At 38.4% G+C, this 19,605-nt stretch overlaps 1 protein-coding gene across 1 annotated transcript in view; it reads right to left on the reverse strand.

The window, feature by feature from the left end:
- The window catches only part of LOC137286243 (beta-parvin-like), an 82,235-nt gene that overhangs the window by 49,480 nt on the left and 13,150 nt on the right, over nt 1-19,605 (reverse strand). Inside the window, exon 11 of the mRNA XM_067817976.1 lies at nt 10,427-10,528. Coding sequence (XP_067674077.1) covers nt 10,427-10,528 — 102 coding nt within the window. The remainder of the gene's footprint in view (nt 1-10,426; nt 10,529-19,605) is intronic.

Below are 19,605 nucleotides of genomic sequence, written 5' to 3' on the forward strand. Positions count from 1 at the left end.
ATACTTTTTTTAACTGCTTTCCAAAACATAATTTTTTTAACAAAGTTAACTTTAAAGGAAAGTTGTTCAAGTTTACAAGTGTAACAGGTGCTTGCTGAGCTTCAGCAGGTTTGAGGGGAGGGAGGAGGGAAGGAGGGAGAGGGGAGGGGTACTCTGACCTTATCTCTGACTCAGCTGAGCTGTTCCATTTACCTCCCAGCTCTTGTCTACATCACGTGTCAGAATGAGGGACCATCTCAAAAACACATTCATCACAAATCTCTTAACTCTGCATGTATATCACTGAAGCAGAATGACATTTAAACAGACACAAGTGCAGAAGAAGAAAAAATGAACATCTAAATTATACGAAAGAACATAACTAGAAAGAAACAGTAAACAATGAAAAAATGTTTATCAACTGTGAAGATGATCCCCACAACAGGTCGAGCAGGGCTAGTGGGCTGCTTTAGCCAGTGAAATCAGCTGGGGGAGTGCCAATACCCCTGCTACTGACACAGTTAAAACATGAGAAAAAGACATGTGGGTGAATACATGTGAGAGCTGAAGGAAGCAGCTGGTAAGGGACACACACAGAGGATACATCACAAGCGATACTGTATCTACACAAGGTGTAATGTTACTCTCAGAGTATGTTATAAAATTATCTGCAGCATATTGCTGATGTGTCTCTTTCATGTCAGCCACTATGAGACTCTCTCTGATGTTTTTGGCTTCCCATTAGGTTCAGCACAAAATGTATTTGGGTTACAATTTAAAGGCGAGGTCTGCACATTTATCATGCTTTTCCAGAATCTTGCCAATCACATTGTTGTCAAAAGGGACAAAGATTCAATGATATAAATAAATTCACTGGCATTACCAAAAAGGACAAGATCAGGATTGTTTGCTGGGATTCTTCTGAGGCTGTATATGGGCCTATTCCAGAATAGTTTGAAAACATAATTTTCATGGACAAGTTCAGGGTCGTACCATGTGTGGACCTCATGGTCAGTGTCACAGGCATGGAGAAGACGGTAGTAAAAGCAGCGAGCCATATCATCATGTCTTTTCAGATATGCTGTTTGTGCCAAGGAGATGCATCCACTGACTAGGTGTTGGACAGTCCCTGTGAATTCATTGAAAAGACAACATTTCATAACCATATTGATATTTTCTTTTAGAATCACATTCTGGCAACTGCAAGTGGGAAGTGTCCGGTTTTGAGCAGGAAAGAGGAAGCCCTCAGTTTTACATTTGAGACCAGCCAACTTCATCCAGGCGAAGGAGTCGGTTGGATTGCTATTCTGTTCTGTACAGGGCATGTACACATGATGTAATGGCTTCTCAGATAGCTTCTCCACAAAGGACCAACTCTGGGCTGACTTGGTGAAGGACTTCACCTGGTTTACTCCCATCACTGTACTGTCTAGCAATACATCACCATCAACAAAATCAACCTCAAATTTTAGATTCTGTCCAGCAACCTTGGCATATGCTTTAAATGGCTGTGGAATTCCTTGCTTTCATCCGAGTCTTGACACGCATAACCAGATATGTGCAAAAGTCCACAATAAAATTCCATCATGAAGAGCCTCCACACCAGACCTCCAGCATTGATTGGCATTATTATTATTATTATGTTTTACAGATTAAAAATTGAAATGCAGCAGAGAGGGTTCGGGTGATCCTGGCACAGTCAGGCTGGTCAAGCTCATCATCAGCTCAGGGCCCTCGCCCCCTCTACACGCAGCCCAGACAGCGAATGGGACTTCTCCCAGGAAACACTACCTAGTCGAACCCACCAAGAACTTTTCGGAGAATATGAAGGCTCCCCAACACTGCAGCCTTCTGCATTACCCAGATTGTCAGAAGGGCTGTGCTCCCGGTGGAGAACCCGGGCACTCTCCTCATCTGCGCCAAGAGATCAGGAGGTACCAAACCAAGGGCACCGAGAACAATGGGGAGCCTGACGACAGTGTACTTGGGATGCAAGCGAGACATTTCAAAGGCGAGGTCCGCATATTTATCATGCTTTTCCTGAATCTTGCCAATCACATTGCTGTCAAAAGGGACAGAAAATTCTATAATATAAATGATTTCATTGGCTTTATCAAAAAGGACAAGATCAGGTTTGTTGGCTGGAATTCGTCTCAGGCTGTATATTGGCCTATTCCAGAGAAGTTTGTAGTTGGCATTTTCCAGGACGCCCTGGACATGTTCAGGGTCGTACCATGGATGGACCTCGAAGTCAAAGCCACAGGCATGGCGGAGACAATAATAAAAGCAGCGAGCCATGCCATCATGTCTTTTAAGATATGCTGTTTGTGCCAAGGAAGGGCATCCACTGACAAGGTGTTGGACAGTCTCTGTAAATTGATTGCAAAGCCGACATTTCATATTGATATTTTCTTTAAGAATAACATTCTGGCGATTGCGAGTGGGAAGTGACTGGTCCTGAGCAGCAAAAAGGAAGCCCTCAGTTTCACATTTGAGACCAGCCGACTTCATCCAGGCGAAGGAGTCGCTTGGATTGCTGTTCTGTTCCACACACTGCATGTACACTCGATCCAATGGTTTCTCAGACAGCTTCTCCACAAAGGAGCGACTCTGGGCAGACTTGGTGAAGGACTTCACCTGGTTTACTCCCATCACTGTACCGTCCAGCAGTACATCGCCATCAACAAAATCAATTTCAAACTTCAGATTGTGTCCAACAACCCTGGCACGCTTAAAATAGCTGTGGAATTCCTTGCTTTCATCATGAGTCTTGACGTGCTTCACCAGAGGATCACGCGATAAATAAATATGTGCAAAAGTACACAATAAAATTCTGTCATGAAGAGCTTCCACATTAATCAAACCCCGACCTCCAGAATTGATTGGCATATATAAACGATTAAGAGACGAACGAGGGTGGTGTGCTCTGTTATCTGACATGATCCTTCTGGTCAGGCGGTCAAGACCCTGGATGTCTTATTATTATTATTATTATTATTGCAGCTTGACTCACACTTTCTAATTCAAACAAAAGCCCTGTTTACTGAACTGTTGCACAATGATATTGAAAAATTCATATTTAACCTTCAATGTCAGAATGGAATTGAGTACCGCATTATCAAGTAGAAAACTCTTGCATATTGACACACCTACTCCATGTCAGTTCAATTAGCATGATAAAACATCAGCAGATTACTGGATATGGCAAAGTTTAAGAATTATTTAAGAATGATATTTCATGCATATCCCAATATATGTAAAATTAACATGCAGAAAAAGTGATTTGTATATACACTCTTAAAAAAAGTAGAACTTCATTTTTAATTTACGACTGAAAAAATTGGGAGATGTATCGAAGTAAGTCAATGTTGATAAGATAATAATGAAATATTTTGAGAGTACATCACAACATTCACTTCCTTATGACTCTAGTTGTTGGACAGTAATTGCTTTTGAAAGATGATAAATGTAATATGTGAAATTTGCATGCGTACGACATTTGTTTTTGAACAAACAAAAAAATACACCTAGACACAAACACAAACAAGATGATCTTCAAAATTAATGGTCTACTGTGATTTCCTTATTAAACATCAAAATCAAGGATGTCACCCCATACATGTGTATGTGTATGTGGATGTTAAAGAGAAATGGTAGCGCATTCATAAGATGTCTGTCACAGACAAAATTTTGACTGCATATACTTCCTATCCTGTCTCAGCATACCAGGTAAGAGTGAATGAGTCAGAAAAGTGCGGGTGCTGCTTTTAACAGCAATCTAGTTCTACCATGGCTTGTCAGCACAATGTGCAGCTAAGTTTGAGGTGAAGCAGTTTTCAGTTTGCTGAAATCCAAAATCAGGGGTAAGTTCTGACAAACCATAAATCAATCAGGGTGAAGCAGGGTGATAACATGTGACCAATGAGATACCATCCTCAGTTTAACCAGGGCAATGTGTGACCAATGAGATACCATCCTCAGTTTAACCAGGGCAAGGTGTGACCAATGAGATACCATCCTCAGTTTAACCAGGGCAATGTGTGACCAATGAGATACCATCCTCAGTTTAACCAGGGCAATGTGTGACCAATGAGATACCATCCTCAGTTTAACCAGGGCAAGGTGTGACCAATGAGATACCATGCCTCAGTTTAACTAGGGCAATGTGTGACCAATGAGATACCATGCCTCACTTTAACTAGGGCAATGTGTGACCAATGAGATACCAGGCCTCAGTTTAACCAGGGCAATGTGTGACCAATGAGATACCAGGCCTCAGTTTAACCAGGGTTATAATGAGTGACCAATGAAGTACCACACCAGTTTATCCTCAGTTATAATGTGTGACCAATGAGATACCACACACGTTTAACCAGGGTTTTGATGTGACCAATAAGATACCAGGCCTCAGTTTAACCACAGTTATAATGTGTGACCAATGAGATACCACACAAGTTTAACCAGGGTTTTGATGTGACCAATAAGATACCAGGCCTCAGTTTAACCACAGTTATAATGTGTGACCAATGAGATACCAGGCCTCAGTTTAACCACAGTTATAATGTGTGACCAATGAGATACCAGGCCTCAGTTTAAGCACATTTATAATGTGTGACCAATGAGATACCAGGCCTCAGTTTAACCACAGTTATAATGTGTGACCAATGAGATAACAGGCCTCAGTTTGGGATGGATTCTCCACTCTTACAATGCATACTGATGTGTCAGTTCATGTTTTTCATTCCATAATGCTGACTGTCAACATGCTAACAACAAGTACCATAGTTTAATACGATGGGGATTGAACCATTGCAGATACTCCTGGCAGACACTCTATCCACTAGACCGAGGAGTTGTCCCTTATTAGCAATATTCTAACAATATCATGGTAAGGGAAACCAGATGTGGGCCTCACACATTGTACCCATGTGGGGATTCAAACTTGGGTCTTCAACATGGCAAGCGAATGGCTCAACCACCAGGCTACTCCACCACTCCCTTAATGCTATGAAGTTCCACTGTCAGATACCATGACATGTAAACAAATGAAAACTTTAATTTGGTTCAGGTTGGCAATTCTTCACAAAGATGAGAGAATGGAGTTACTTCAAATAGTGCAGAGACAAGGATGTATTTTGATAAATAGGGAAAACACTACTACATCATAAAATCGGAACATCATGCCATTAGACTCTCTCTGTATTTCCTTACAGGAATGTCAATAATTAATACAGATACTAGAGGTGTGCGATGTAACAGGTTTATTTCAAGACTGCTGTCAGAAATACATGTACACAGTATTGCATGACCCTTGAGAATCGACAGTTATGAAGGAAATCATACATAATGTAACATATAAAATATATCTACTGACTTCAATAGGGGTGGGTGGTTGGGGAGCTTAGTGATTCAGGTGTTCGCTCATCACATCAAAGACCCTGGTTCCATTCCTACATGGGAACAATGTGTGAAGCCCATTTCTGGTGTCCCCATACATAATATTGCTGGAATATTGCAAAAGGTGGCAAAAAAAATAAACAACTTACTAACTCACCCACTTAAATAGTGTTTAACAAGTTCACCTTTAAGCATGCAACATTCTGTCACAACCATCCAGCCTTGAAATGAGGTGTATACAGAAATAAGCACTGTTTGATGCACTTAATCACTGGATTTGAAAATGACAACACACACCACCATATGTGTGTTGAAGAACAAACACTGACTCTAAATCTACAGCAAAATATCAGTAAAAACTCCTAAATAAAAATTTCAAAGATTCCAATTTCTGCCATTGCAATAATAAGTTATAGCTTAAAAAAGACAACCAAAAACTAAACCAAACAAATATTCCCAAAAAACAAAAAATACCTTTTTCACCAACTTTGCTTCTCAAAGACACCTCACTTAAACTTTAAATGATTCCCAAAGGATTATCTATACTTTCATAAGTTGTGAACGGGTTCTCAGTACAGTCAGTGGCTGGTGATGTTACTACTGCCAGACAGATTGTGACTGAAAGGTCATATAATCACTATACAACCAGACTCATTTTGTTGCTTTTGCATGCCTTGATGTCATCACCAACTTTGAAAACATTTTTGGATGTCAATCAGCAATGTCCAAAAAACTTTGAAAAAAGAGAAAACCCAATCAATATTTATGTAACCGAAAGGGGAACAATAAACCCACAACCAATGAAATGAGTAATATGCATAACGCTACACAAATTTTGAATGAATAAAGATCAGCGAAAATGTTTGTTGTTTAACATTTTATTTCATTTATTATGAAGTTATAATTGTGCTTAAGTCAAGCACTGATATAATAAGAATTTAACTAACAAATTATTTACTGAGAAAAAAAAAAGATATTCAAGGTGAAGTAAGGATCAGAATATATTAGAATGGCGTGTTTGCAGAGGGACCTGTCACAAAACCAAAGCTCATGACCCTTAACATGTCGAACAATAAGCATCAGATCACAAAGGCCTTCACAGCCCAGCTCATGAGAAGCTTCTATTACAGCTGAAACACAGAATAACTGTAACACTAAACCGGAAATGCCTCCACAATCATAGATTAGACTTAAAGGGTCACCCATGACCATATACTGAGAAAGTAGAAGAAAGTAAATTCCTGTTCAGTTCCTGTTGTACAACGCTGCCTCCAACTGTTGTTACTGTTGGCGACTCCTACTGGTTGGGTTAGGACAATGATGTCCTGTTGTAAGACATTGAGTAAGTCAGGCCAGGAAGCCGCTGTAGTGTTGTCATTGTATTCGCACTACCACAAAGGCCACTTGTACACGGACTGTCACAGACAGCCTAATTTCACACATGCTAAGCTCTTATGAAAGGCTGTATTATATCAAACTGGAAAAATCTTCTCAATAAATTATCAATTCAAGAGGTAAAAAATTATCTAAGCTAAAAGGTTAGACATTAATGCTTTTTCTGTTTGGATCTATGCCTGTGCTTGTTCAAACGAAAACTGTTCTCAGATAAATCATTTTTGCCAAAATAATATGATTATAAGTACAATACTTTCAATGCAAGAAGGAGGCTTTGAAACAACTTTATTACTGAGCAGGATATTTCTACAGGCATTAAAGGGGCAGTGGGGTAGCCAAGTGGTTAAAGTGTTTGCTCATCATGACAAAGATCCAGGTTCAGTTCCCAACATGGATACAATGTGTCAAACCTGTTTCTGGTGTTCCTCACAGTGGTATTGCTAAAAGCAACAAAACTAAACTCACTCATTTCAGGCACTTAAGTAACAAAGTACTCTCTGTAGGTGAAAATCAGCAAATATTGCCCAAGCACTGTTATCAACTGTCTCCAAGTGACAGGGTTATGGTTAACTCCAGCTGTACATGGGGATCAAATCTTGTGGATGAACCTCGTTCTTCTGCCACTGTAAGAAGGATGGCTGTGAAGTGGGGCAGAGAGAACCATGAAGATGATCAAAATATCAGCATGCCTGCCATCACTAAAAGCAACATTTTGATAAAATACACGACATGATTGTGGATGATTACTGACCTATTATGCACCAAACCCCTAAAAAAGAGGCATCCCTCATGAGAGAGTGAAGAACATGTTGAGAAATGATCTAGGCATGACAAAGGATCCTTTCTACAGGAACCAAGGTTCCTGATTCCTGTTTAGAACCACTCCAAGTACATCATCACTCGTATGTGTCAATGTAAGATTTAAATAGACCCAATTCATTATGTTTGGCAAAATTTGTTACAATGGACAAGTCTTCTGGTCACTAGTATGAAGCAGAGACTGAACAATGATGCATCGGAAACATATAGTCGGTCATACAGACCGTGACACCGATTTACCCAGTGTAGCCGATGCAGGTCTGGAACATGAGACAAGTCTAGATTACCACTGTACCTGAAACTGAAGAAAGTCTCTTGGATCCTGCTTATTCTTTCTGATGAATATCACCAGGGAAGTGTTTTCTCTGTAAAATACAATCTAAATTCACTTCAGAAAATAAATGTTTCTCTGTATAAATATCGCACATCTTCTCCAGAAAAGACAAAGAGTTTGACGCCATTCCAAATGAGTCCTGCTGATGGACGACATCATGAACGGTGAAACCATTAACAGCCAACCTATCTGCCAGGGCAGACAATGTCTATGCTAAGCATCATGGAGAACATATGAAAAGTACGTCATTCCATCTGTGCAATAGTCTGTATGAAGTCATTGAACATCTCTGTCTCTCCTGCTGTGGCACCATCACTTCCCAAACATAACGAAGAACTAATAATTCTAAGCATGTACATGGGTTTGCGTGACAGTGTATTTACGATAAACAGAGCATGTCAGTTTAACCAAACCTTACAGAAGTGGTCTCTATTACAATTAATGACAGAGGTACACTTTGATTACACGATACCATTTAGAAAGTGGTCAAATGCAACATATGTCATTATTTGGGATTTCACTTTCTTAGTGAAGTAAAATTCTAGTACTTTATTGGTTGAGTCCCATCCAGGATTCGAATCTGCACCCCCAGAGTTAGGCACCTAATCGCCAGCACACAAAGTCAGCCGCCTACCCCGCTCAACTACCGCAACTTCCATGAAAGTCGGACATCTGGTAGTCTAGACTGCGTACCCCCCCCCCCCCCCCCCCCCCCGATATCCGTCTGGGAGTCGTGTTGCCTGAGCTAGGCACCTGACTTTGTAAAAATTCAGTGAGCAACTGGAATGGTCGTAGGTAGTTATTCTTTCTGAAGCTGAAAATGATTCACTTTGGCTGGATAATTACAAGGGTTAAGGGATTGTTGTTTTTCGATAGATAGCCAAAAATAACATTTTCTTGGAGAATATTGTTACCAGGCATTGTATTTTGTGCGATATTCAACTTTCTAGGTCTAAGAACAAGAGCTGCCCATCAACAATTAAACAAATGGAGATAACCTCAGTTCTGCTGGGGGCACTTTTTACATGATGAGGAGGAAACTTCCAACACCTGTGTGATCCACCAACATTCAAGCAGGCAGCATGCAATATTGTTACCTGTACCATATATGGTCTCTGATTCAAGCGAGTGGACCACAGAGGCGAATATGGTGAAAAATATTTAGTAACATACTCCATAAACACAATTCATCACAGTAAGGCTCAGATCTTTTCTGACATCCCTTGTAACATCTTGATATTTATAAATGCATTGCAAATGTTGGTGTGGCTCTTTTCCAGGAGTGGCTAGAACTCCTGGAAATACAAGGAATAGAAGATGTCTGCCAGTGAAGAAGACAAATGGCTGCTTCTGACTCAGACACAGACTGGGCAGGGAATCTACAAGTTACTTCACAAACAGTACCTATATGCGAATAAATACTGTGCTGTTACTGTATAAGGCGAACGCAATAACCACAAGACCACCTCATCACCCAGATATTGGATGGCACTTGTTTGAGTGTTTAAGTGGGAAAGAGGACACTGAGTACAGCTGAACAGCTGAACACTTCATTGGCCACATATCTCTCTCCTTTGGTTATGGTGTGCCTGGTCCAGATAAGGCACTATTACTATACACCTGCCAGTGGGATATGGTGGAAACTCTCAGTTTGGAGTTAAACCTTACATATACTCACCCTCACTCACTCTAACCGACCCACATCATTACATCCTGATTGTACAAATCTGGCAAGTTCACAATGACATGAAGTGGGTTTTCTTATCATTTTGAAGATAAGAATAATTAAGCTAAGAGATATGGAGCTCAAAATGAAAGAAAGTAAAGATAAATATATGAATGTTTAATCTCAACCCTAAACGTTCCCGGACATAATTCTGTTTATTCTGTTATTCCAGTGAACTATGTGTCAACCTGCTTGTGGTGACTTCACAGTTATCTGTGTAACACCACACATGCCTCCCATAATAAGACCGCAGACTAGGAACAGTTTAATGAACGCTAAAGAGAAATCATCACAACACACTTTGATTTGTGTACATAAAGCTTGTGCAGTCATGACAACCTGACACATGTGCTCCTGACAGGTATCTAGCATCATGCTACAGCAACTTCAGCATGGATGTCCAGCAATTTAACACTTTCTCCAATACTGCAAAGATGCCAACCAAGTTATCTCCCCTTGTTCAAAGGGGGCTAAGTGTAGGTTATATTTCTTTGTTGATGACATCACTGGCTCGACAGTTAAAGAGTGGTAATTGTAGGTGCCATGGTGTCATTCTGTAAATATATCACTCTCTCAGACTAGTTAAGTCAAAACACACATTATGCAAGATGAAAATGTTCATCATACTAGAAGCTGATGAAACCTGTGTCTATCCTCAAATTTCAGACTAGTGAATTGTTTTGTGGACTTTCAGGCATAGCTAGCTAAATGGTTAGCTAATGTTGGGGATTGGGGAAACACATATAACTATGAAAGACATGCATGTCATGTCCTACCTTCTGTTCAAAGTTAGTTGGCGTGAGGTGGAAGTCGTGTAGTGGAACGAAGTATCCTTCCAGGAGCCCCATCAACAGCACCAGGTACACTCCATCGTGGAACTGCCAAACAGAGGACAAGCAAGTTAAACACACACTCACTCATAGTCATATAGTTGAGAGAAATAACCTCAAAATACAGCCCATTCTGTTGTTTCATCTATGTCTCATGTGGTTCAAAAACAAGTTTGAACCAGACAAACTATTTGTTACTTTTACAATGGTCTGTTTCATTGGAGTAAGTGAGTGAGTTTACTTTTACACCGCATTCACCATTGGAGCAAATGAGCAGGGTTCAGTTACACCTTTGGTGGCAATATTTCACCAATTTCACCACTGAAAGAACTCACTTATAGCAGAACAAAGACCTGAACCTGGTCCTACCATGTGATAAGCAAACATCTTAACCACAAGGCTATCCAACTGCTTCTTTATACTATGGATTAAGGTAAAACAGTTAAATCTCACTCACACCATAAGGTTGGTCTTCCTGGTGGTGATCGATAGACACTTATTCAAACATCATCAAAACCTCAGTGAGTTGATCTCACAATCGGCAAGACTACTCACAATGTTACTGGTACGAAAAATCAGCCTAAATTGATTTGTGTGTTATCATAAAAGAAAACTGTTTAAAGGTCACATGCAACCAAAAAATGAAACATAATTAAAACACATTTATCACTTATTCATGACATATAATATACATTGCTGCTTTTTAAAAAACAAATAAACACAATTATAAGCGTACAATCGCGATTCAAAAGTGCAATATTTTGTACTTGGGCTTACTTCCCCCGAAACGAAGCCCTCGGGAGACCAAACCCAGTCATAGCGGGTGGATATGCACTCAAGTGTAACGACGGCTTCCGATTGGCTGTTTCATTTGCTGATATGCTGAGGGTTCATTGTGTGTACAGAAAGATGATCTGTTTGATGGGCATTTTAGAAGTATAGCCAGTCACAAGAAAGTAAGATTCTTTATGGATAACAATTTATTTTATTGTATTTGATGCGTCGTTTCAGTATGGTTTCATATACTGTTGTCAAACAAAATTATATACACTAAAAGAAGTCGTTATCCATGAAGAATGTATATAGAGATGTTGGGTTTGGAAAATATCTGTTCTCTGAATTTGCATTCGATCCAATCAAAAATCATGTCTGTAAAGATGGTAAACTACTGGGTGGCTGGAATCTGTCATTCGTCCAAGTACAAAGCAGGACTTAAAACTGACAAGAGTTTGCACCAGTTTCTGTCAGATACAGTCATCCGAAAAAAAAAATGAATGTAGTATGTTTACAACCCACAGACATAAAAACATGTCATGTGTATCACACGTGCCTAATTACATAATGTGGCAAACACGGGACTCGGGTGCACGAGTCATAAATCAACATATTTTCTTTATGTCGTATAGTCTGATAGGTGTTAAGTTTAAATTGCATGTGGTCAGTTATTGAAGCTGTGTATTGCATGTTGTCTTTAGCAGACAGGCAGGTATGAATCCATGTTGTTTCAAGCTCCGCGAACCTATTCACTGCCCATGCGTTATGGACGCAGCGCAGCGCAGCTGTTGATACCAGTTTTCCCCCCAGCGCTGTGGGGAATTTAGTGAAACGTTTGAACTCTGATTTCGCGGGCTTTTTTTTTATCGCGTTTTTTTCAACTTTATAGGTTGAATTGGCATTTTTTATGATTTGTTTCGGTAAGTGCACACCGAAAGTTACCAGAATCTGCAAAGTTGTGTTTTACGTTGCATGTGACCTTTAAGTACCTTCATTCAACAAACCGATCAGGAAAAAGCACTGTGCATGAAACAGTTTTGGAGTCCAGCTCACACATTGTGCTATTGTGTTAAGAAATATCTTTAAAGGTCACATGCAACCAAAAAATCGAACATAATTAAAACACAATTATCACTTATTCATGACATATAATATACATTGCTGCTTGTTGAAAAACAAATAAACAAAATTATAAGCATACAATCGCGATTCAAAAGTGCAATATTTGGTACTTGGGCTTACTTCCCCCGAAACGAAGCCCTCGGGAGACCCAATCATAGCGGGTGGATGTGCACTCAAACGTAACGACGGCTTCCGATTGGCTGGTTCATTTGCTGATATGCTGAGGGCTCATTTTGTGTACAGAAAGATGATCTGTTTGATGGGCATTTTAAAACTATGGCGAGTCACAAGAAAGTAAGATTCTTTATGGATAACAATTTATTTTATTGTATTTGATGCGTCGTTTCAGTATGGTTTCATATACCGTTATCAAACAAACCCATATACACTGGGAGAAGTTGTTATCCATAGAGAATGTATATACAGATGTTGGGTTTTATAAATACATGTTCTCTGAATTTGCATTCGATCCAATCAAAAATCATCTCAGTAGAGATGGTGAACTACTGCGTGGTTGGAAACTGTCATTTGTCCAAGTACAAAGCAGGACTTGAAACTGACAAGAGTTTGCACCAGTTTCCGACAGATCCAGTCATCCGAGAAAAATGGATGTAGTTTGTCTGCAACCCACAGACATAAAAACATGTCATGTGTTCAAGTATCACACCTGCCTAATTACATAATGAGGCAGAGACTGGACTTGGATGCAAGAGCATAAATCAATTTATTTTGTTTATGACGTATAGCCTGATATGTGGTCAATGACTGAAGCTGTGTATTGCATATTGTCTGTGGCAGACAGGCAGACAGGCAGACAGACATATAGGTGTCAGACATTAAACTTTCTCTGTGACACAGGCTGCTTACTACGATCAACAAGTTTTGTTATGTAACGAGTAAATTATTCACTTGTTAGTGTACACAACCAAGATTAGACTACTGCTCACGATGTCATACTCCGGGCTTGCATACTGTTTCAAGTTCCGCGAACCTATTCACTTGTATGCATTATGGGCGCAGCGCAGCACAGCTGTTGAAACCACTTTTTCCCCCAGCGTTGGGGGAAATTTAGTGAATCTTTTGAACTCTGATTTTGCAGGCTTTTTTTTTCATCGCGTTTTTTTCAACTTTATGGGCTGAATTGGCATTTTTTGATGATTTGTTTCGGTAAGTGCAGATCGAAAGGTATCAGAATCTGCAAAGTTGTGTTTTACGTTGCATGTGACCTTTAACTGACATTTTTCACTGTGATAGTCCATTTAGAAGTGCACCATTGTTTAATCTCTAAGTGCAATGCTACTTGACATGACAAGAGATATCGGAAATGCCATCTAAATTTTGTATATTGTGACATCATTTCCCAGCATGATCAGAGTGTCTTGTCCAACATTATATTGATGACATACTGCAAACTCACTTGTTCATTGACCTTTATGCAGTGTTACCCGGTTGCAGAAAACCTGCATTTTAGATGCACAAATTATCTCAAATAAGCAGCAACTTAAAAAATTGTGTCATTGTTGATGCAATGCTACTGGGATCCCAGGTTCAGATAATCTAAGACTGTAATTTGCTGTTGTTTAAAACTACTTAACTTATTTTTTACCATTAACAGCTCAGCGCTGATTAAATACCTGACCTGTCTTCCATGTTTTTGTTGTCATTAAACTATCACAACTGATGTCTTGATGAAAGTTCCAAACTAAAGTTGACTCCCCAAAACATGTCCAGGGCTCCACCTCGTGACATCATGACACTGCCTTATGTTATTTTGAATGATAATTGCTTAACTACTGCTGTATTCAAATAACAAATAACAAACAGTTCATATACTACCATATCTGCAGCCAGCTGTTATCCTTGACATTCCTTCATTGCAGATTTATAATTATGAGACATTCATAATTTTATTGATAATTGAAGAAACCAGTAAAATTTAAGTATTTTAACAGTTGTTTATTAAAGTTATATTGTTTTCAAAATTCTGACAACATATTTCCGAAATATTCTAAACGTACCATGCATCTATCATCCCAGCAGTTACTCTGTTGCAGCATAGACACCAGTCTTCATAGTTTGAAATAAAAGATTTACTTGTAATATTCTGTCTCTCACAAAATTTGCCCACCAGTCAGTGCTATGAGTCATTATATATGTTAATGTATTGATCCATTGCCATATAAACAGAATTACATCACATCTGTATCCTATCCTTTATATATCCTACATGTTTTGGTAACATGGTGTTAACAATATATTTTCCCTCATGTACAACTACTATCTAAAGCTTTATATCATGAATTTCATTCAATAGTAGTCAAAAATAATTGTAACATTATGTCCCTTAATAAAGAACTAATATGTCATAGAAAATTATTCATGTCTAATACTGCTGTATTGACATAAATATAGAGAAACATTATTGACATTATTTGTTTTTATTTTGTTTTTATATGTACGTGTATTTCAAATTGTACTTGGTAAGTTCCTTTGAATGTCTATTTAATCTGGTTCGTTTTGTGTCTGAAAACCTCCTATCCAACCCCAACTGTATATTTCATAAACACTTCATTTCATTTCATTTCACCTCTCACAGTTATGCACCTGCTAAATATTTGTTTTGTCAAAACTCCCACTATGTACAGTTCGGTTGAATTTACAGACTGCATGCAAGACTTTCACATTTCATGTACTGCATTAACTACCCACTGTACTGAATACTGCATACATATAACTACGTCACACTAACACCACAGATGTCCATATGCAATAAAAATAATATGCTTCAGGTTTAATGGACTGATTTTTAAACAACTGCCAGTTGCCAAATGTCAGTGAGATTAAAACACAAGATGACATATCCCCCCCGGCCCCCCACATATTTGAAAGGACAAATCATCTTACAATTAATTAATCTCTTTGTTTTGCAGAAAACAGTTTTTGACTTGTGCTCCGGAAACGAGGCCCATCTCTCCATTTTGAAAATTCGGAAACATTTCCATGGAAACCGAGAAAATAATTAATCACAAAAACCTGTAAATACCAAAAGGCACCACTTTGGGGTCTGCCAGTGCCACACATATCTACAAAGTTTTACAGACAGATATTAAGAAGCTTTTGAGTTCTGCTCCGGAAACGAAACACACCTTTCACTTATGAGACAAAGTCTGAAATGTTTCCATGGAACCAGAGAAAATAATAAATCATAAAAACCTGTGCATGGCAAAAGGCACCACTTTAGGTTCCGACTGATATATTTACCATGTTTTGCATAAAAATATTGAATGTTTTTTGAGACGAAGTCCAAAACGCTTCCATAGAAACCGAGAAAAAAAGAAATCCAAAAAACCTGTACATAGCAAAAGGCACCACTTTGGGGTCTGCCACACATATCTACCAAGTTTTGCAGAAAACTATTGAACCGTTTTTGAGTCCTGCTCCGGAAACGAAGCCCACCCTACCATTAGACTAACATCAAAATGTTCCATGGAAAAACAAAAAATATAAAAATGCCAAAACTTTGTAAATAGCAAAAGGCACAACTATAGGTTGAGATTATTATATCTATCAAGTTTGGTGTAAAAATATTGAACAGTTTAGAGTTCCAGAGTTATACTCCGGAAACAAAATGACTACAGATGGATGGACGGACGGACAGACGAGGCATCGACTATATCCCCCCACATTACATGCTGGGGGGATAATAATTTCTATTAAAAGTGGACGTTTACACGATAAATTTTAAATATCCTGAATACAAGAAAGAGTCAGAAAAGATGATAATATAGGAAATAGAGTGCAATCTACCTATGTATATATTAGTTATGTTCAGCATGTTTTTCAATATATTTAAGAGCTGTTAATATGGTGTTCATGTCAGCTGTAAAAATAGAGCTGCTATCCAGTAATCTAGAAGATATTGTTCTGGAACCAATGAAAACGGCACAACTACTGTGCCACTGTCCATGTATTTCAGGACATGACACTAGAAATATATCATAATCAAGGGAAAAGATGTACTGTCAGTTACTGAAAAAGAAGAACTGTACATTGGTTAACTAAGTTTTGTAGTAACAGGTACAGCTTGCATCACTCAAACGACAAGATTTGTCAGTTATAGGTTGGATCATCTGAATCAGCATGCCTAGCAGGTTAGTAAAGACACAAAGGTTGCCCATTTAACACTGCACTCAGCAATACTCCAGCTATATGGTCATGGTCTGTAAATAGTCAAGTCTGGACCAGACAATCCTGTGATCAACAACATGAGCATCGATCACTGCAATTGGGATACAATGAGATGTGTCACCCAAGTCCGCTACTCTGACCATGTGATCCCGTTAGTCGCCTCCTACGTGAAGCGTGGGTTGCTGAAGATCAACTCTAACCTGGATCTCCAAAGGAACACATTTTGACACAATGACATGTCACAACTGATGAGAGAGTGAATATGCTGCACTCTGCAATATTCCGGCTGCATAACAGCACAATAACAGCAAGTCTATCCACAAGCATGGGTTGCTGAAGATCAATTCTAACACAGATCTTCACACAACATACAGTAAACAAAGGCTTATGTCATCAACGTTCTTCAAACATTTCTGCATATAAACTAGAGGCACAAAGCATTAACAAGTATGGAAAAAAATACATTCATTTTCCACAATGTTTCCAATTCACAAAAATAAAAGTACAAATTTAGAAAACTGCTTCACAAACCTTTTAACACTGTAAGGCCATCAGCATTGTGTATACATATAGATCTATACATAATGTGTTTTTCACTAATTATGAAACTTATTTTATGAAATATTAAAATTCAGATCACTGGATAATTGTCTGTAAAATAATTTTTGATGTAGATTGATTGTCTTGGCTTTTGAAATATTTTTTTTCATAAGAGAATATGGAGAAAATCAATCTGCCCTGAACCTTTCATAAGAGAAAACTTTTATTATCACATTAGGGAACACTTTTCTACAGTGGAGAGGAAGATCGAGATGAGAAAACCTCAATTTTTTTCAGGTTGGACAGGATGCATAAAAATAAATATTAACAGCATCTGAAGAATATGGTATTTTTGGGTGCTGCATGTTATTTTACCATTTGTCTGAAAAAACCTCTTCAGTATAATCAAGATGGCTTGAAGAAATAAAGTATCGCCTTCGGAATGATGAGCAAACATTTTCATCACAGGTACCCTACTGCCCCTAGTGATGACAGAAGATGACATCAGTTAGATGACATCACAAAAAAACAATGATGAATCTAGCTATGCCGTTGATGATTCCGGTGCAAGTACATAAACTGTCAGTTGATATTTAAAATCCCAAGGCTAAGACCTACTGAAAATCAGAATCTAATCTGAATAACAAATACAGACATCACTATAGGCTGGACAGGCATGTATAAAGTCAACTTTATTGGAAATTTCAGAGAAGTTCAGGTAATCATCGATTATTGATGATAGCCAAAGAGGCCACAACATAAGCTAAAAGCAGAAAAAGGTGACAAAATCATTCTTTTAGACTTCTTTAGACCACATTAAGATACAGAGTTTGTCGAGAAATGGTGGGAGATTAGGTCTATGACATATCATCCAACCTTGAACTCCACACACATATAACCATAGAACAGCTACAAAGATAAATAAAGGAAATATTCTACTAAATATGCTTCTCACATTTCAAAAGTTGTCCAACAGATCAGTAGTTTACCAAATGTTCCCAAAGAGCACCATAAAACTTAAAAAGTGTTCATTTGATATGAGTACACAGTATGAATCTTTGCATATGCACACAAACATCATTCCAAACATCTACTCTATGAATAGACATCTTGAAGAAGTACAACCTTGATGCTTGAAGTCTAAAGATGTTACTTTCGTTAGTTAATTTCCTTACAGTTTTGGCTTAATCTGTCTTGGCAGACACCAACAAGACAAGCAAGAATTTTTCTGACACCTTCTAAAGGGGCAAAGTCGAATATTTTAACATTTGGAAAAATCAAATGAGACTGTTCTGAAAAGTTAAAAATCCAAAATGGACATAACAGAGTTGTCTGGGTTCGAATCTCATGGAACATATTAAACAATGAACTTGCTCCCCAACACACCTTGACATTTCAAGTTAAAACTGATATGGAGTTTTGTGTGTTTGTGTTTACACAAGACCAGGAGTAACATGAAACTCACAACATGCTGCAATAATTGTCCTCCTAGACATAAACTTTAAAGCTTCATTCAATCCATATTTCTAGCCTTCCTAGAACAATGGGTTTTAAAGGTTGACATGATGCAAGGAATAACTGAAGTTGAACATCTCGTAAAAATAGAAATTTGGGATAAAAGTCAGTGGAAATCATATTTGAGTTTTCAGCAGTGGCAGTTGTTGGTGACATTTATATTGATGAAACACTTCATGTGTCCATTAAACTGCATCAACTTACACAACAGACAAAGCACCATGGTGAACATTGTTGCAGCTGCAGAGAAACTCAGAGGAATTTAATGCACTTTTCAATCTTTAAGCATTATTTTAGTGTTGAATAAAATGGGTGTTTAAGTATGTGTGCGCATGCATGTGCATATGCAGATATGTGTGCATGTTGGGGCTATGATGCATAAAATATTTTGGCTTTGTTTTAGTCATGTTAGTTTCAAATAGAATCAAAACGAGAAGCAAGGAGTGAAGACTTTCACCACTTTGGTAAAACAAAAGAGCGTATGCTGCCATGTTTGTCAGCCACATGTCCATCCATATGGGAAACAACAGCTGTTTGTTTTGACTCTTCTTGCTAAATGCTGCACTTGGGAAAAAGACATCCGCTTGTAAATCATTAACTCAGGGAGAGATCATCCAGTGACTGACATCATGAGCATTGTACCCATATGGGGAAACAAACCTGTGCCTTTGGCATGATGAGCAAACGCCTTAACCACTAGGCTAATGCACCACCCCCATAAGAGATCAGATGAGGAATATATAACACTGGGTTGTCAAGAACACAGAGAAACTGACATGTGTATAAGATGATTTCTGCTGAATTATTGGTCAAACAATCACATTACTGCATTGACCAACCACAATAACAACCGATCATAAATCACTTATCATCATAAATTCAAGACATTTAACTCTAAGTTTAACTTAAGATTAACTCCACAAGCTACTCAATGAAGGTAAAATGTGGATATAAGTGTTCACAAAAAATTCCCTTATAACATTGAA

Source organism: Haliotis asinina, chromosome 6 (genome assembly GCF_037392515.1).
Source record: "Haliotis asinina isolate JCU_RB_2024 chromosome 6, JCU_Hal_asi_v2, whole genome shotgun sequence".
Lineage (NCBI taxonomy): Eukaryota > Metazoa > Mollusca > Gastropoda > Lepetellida > Haliotidae > Haliotis > Haliotis asinina.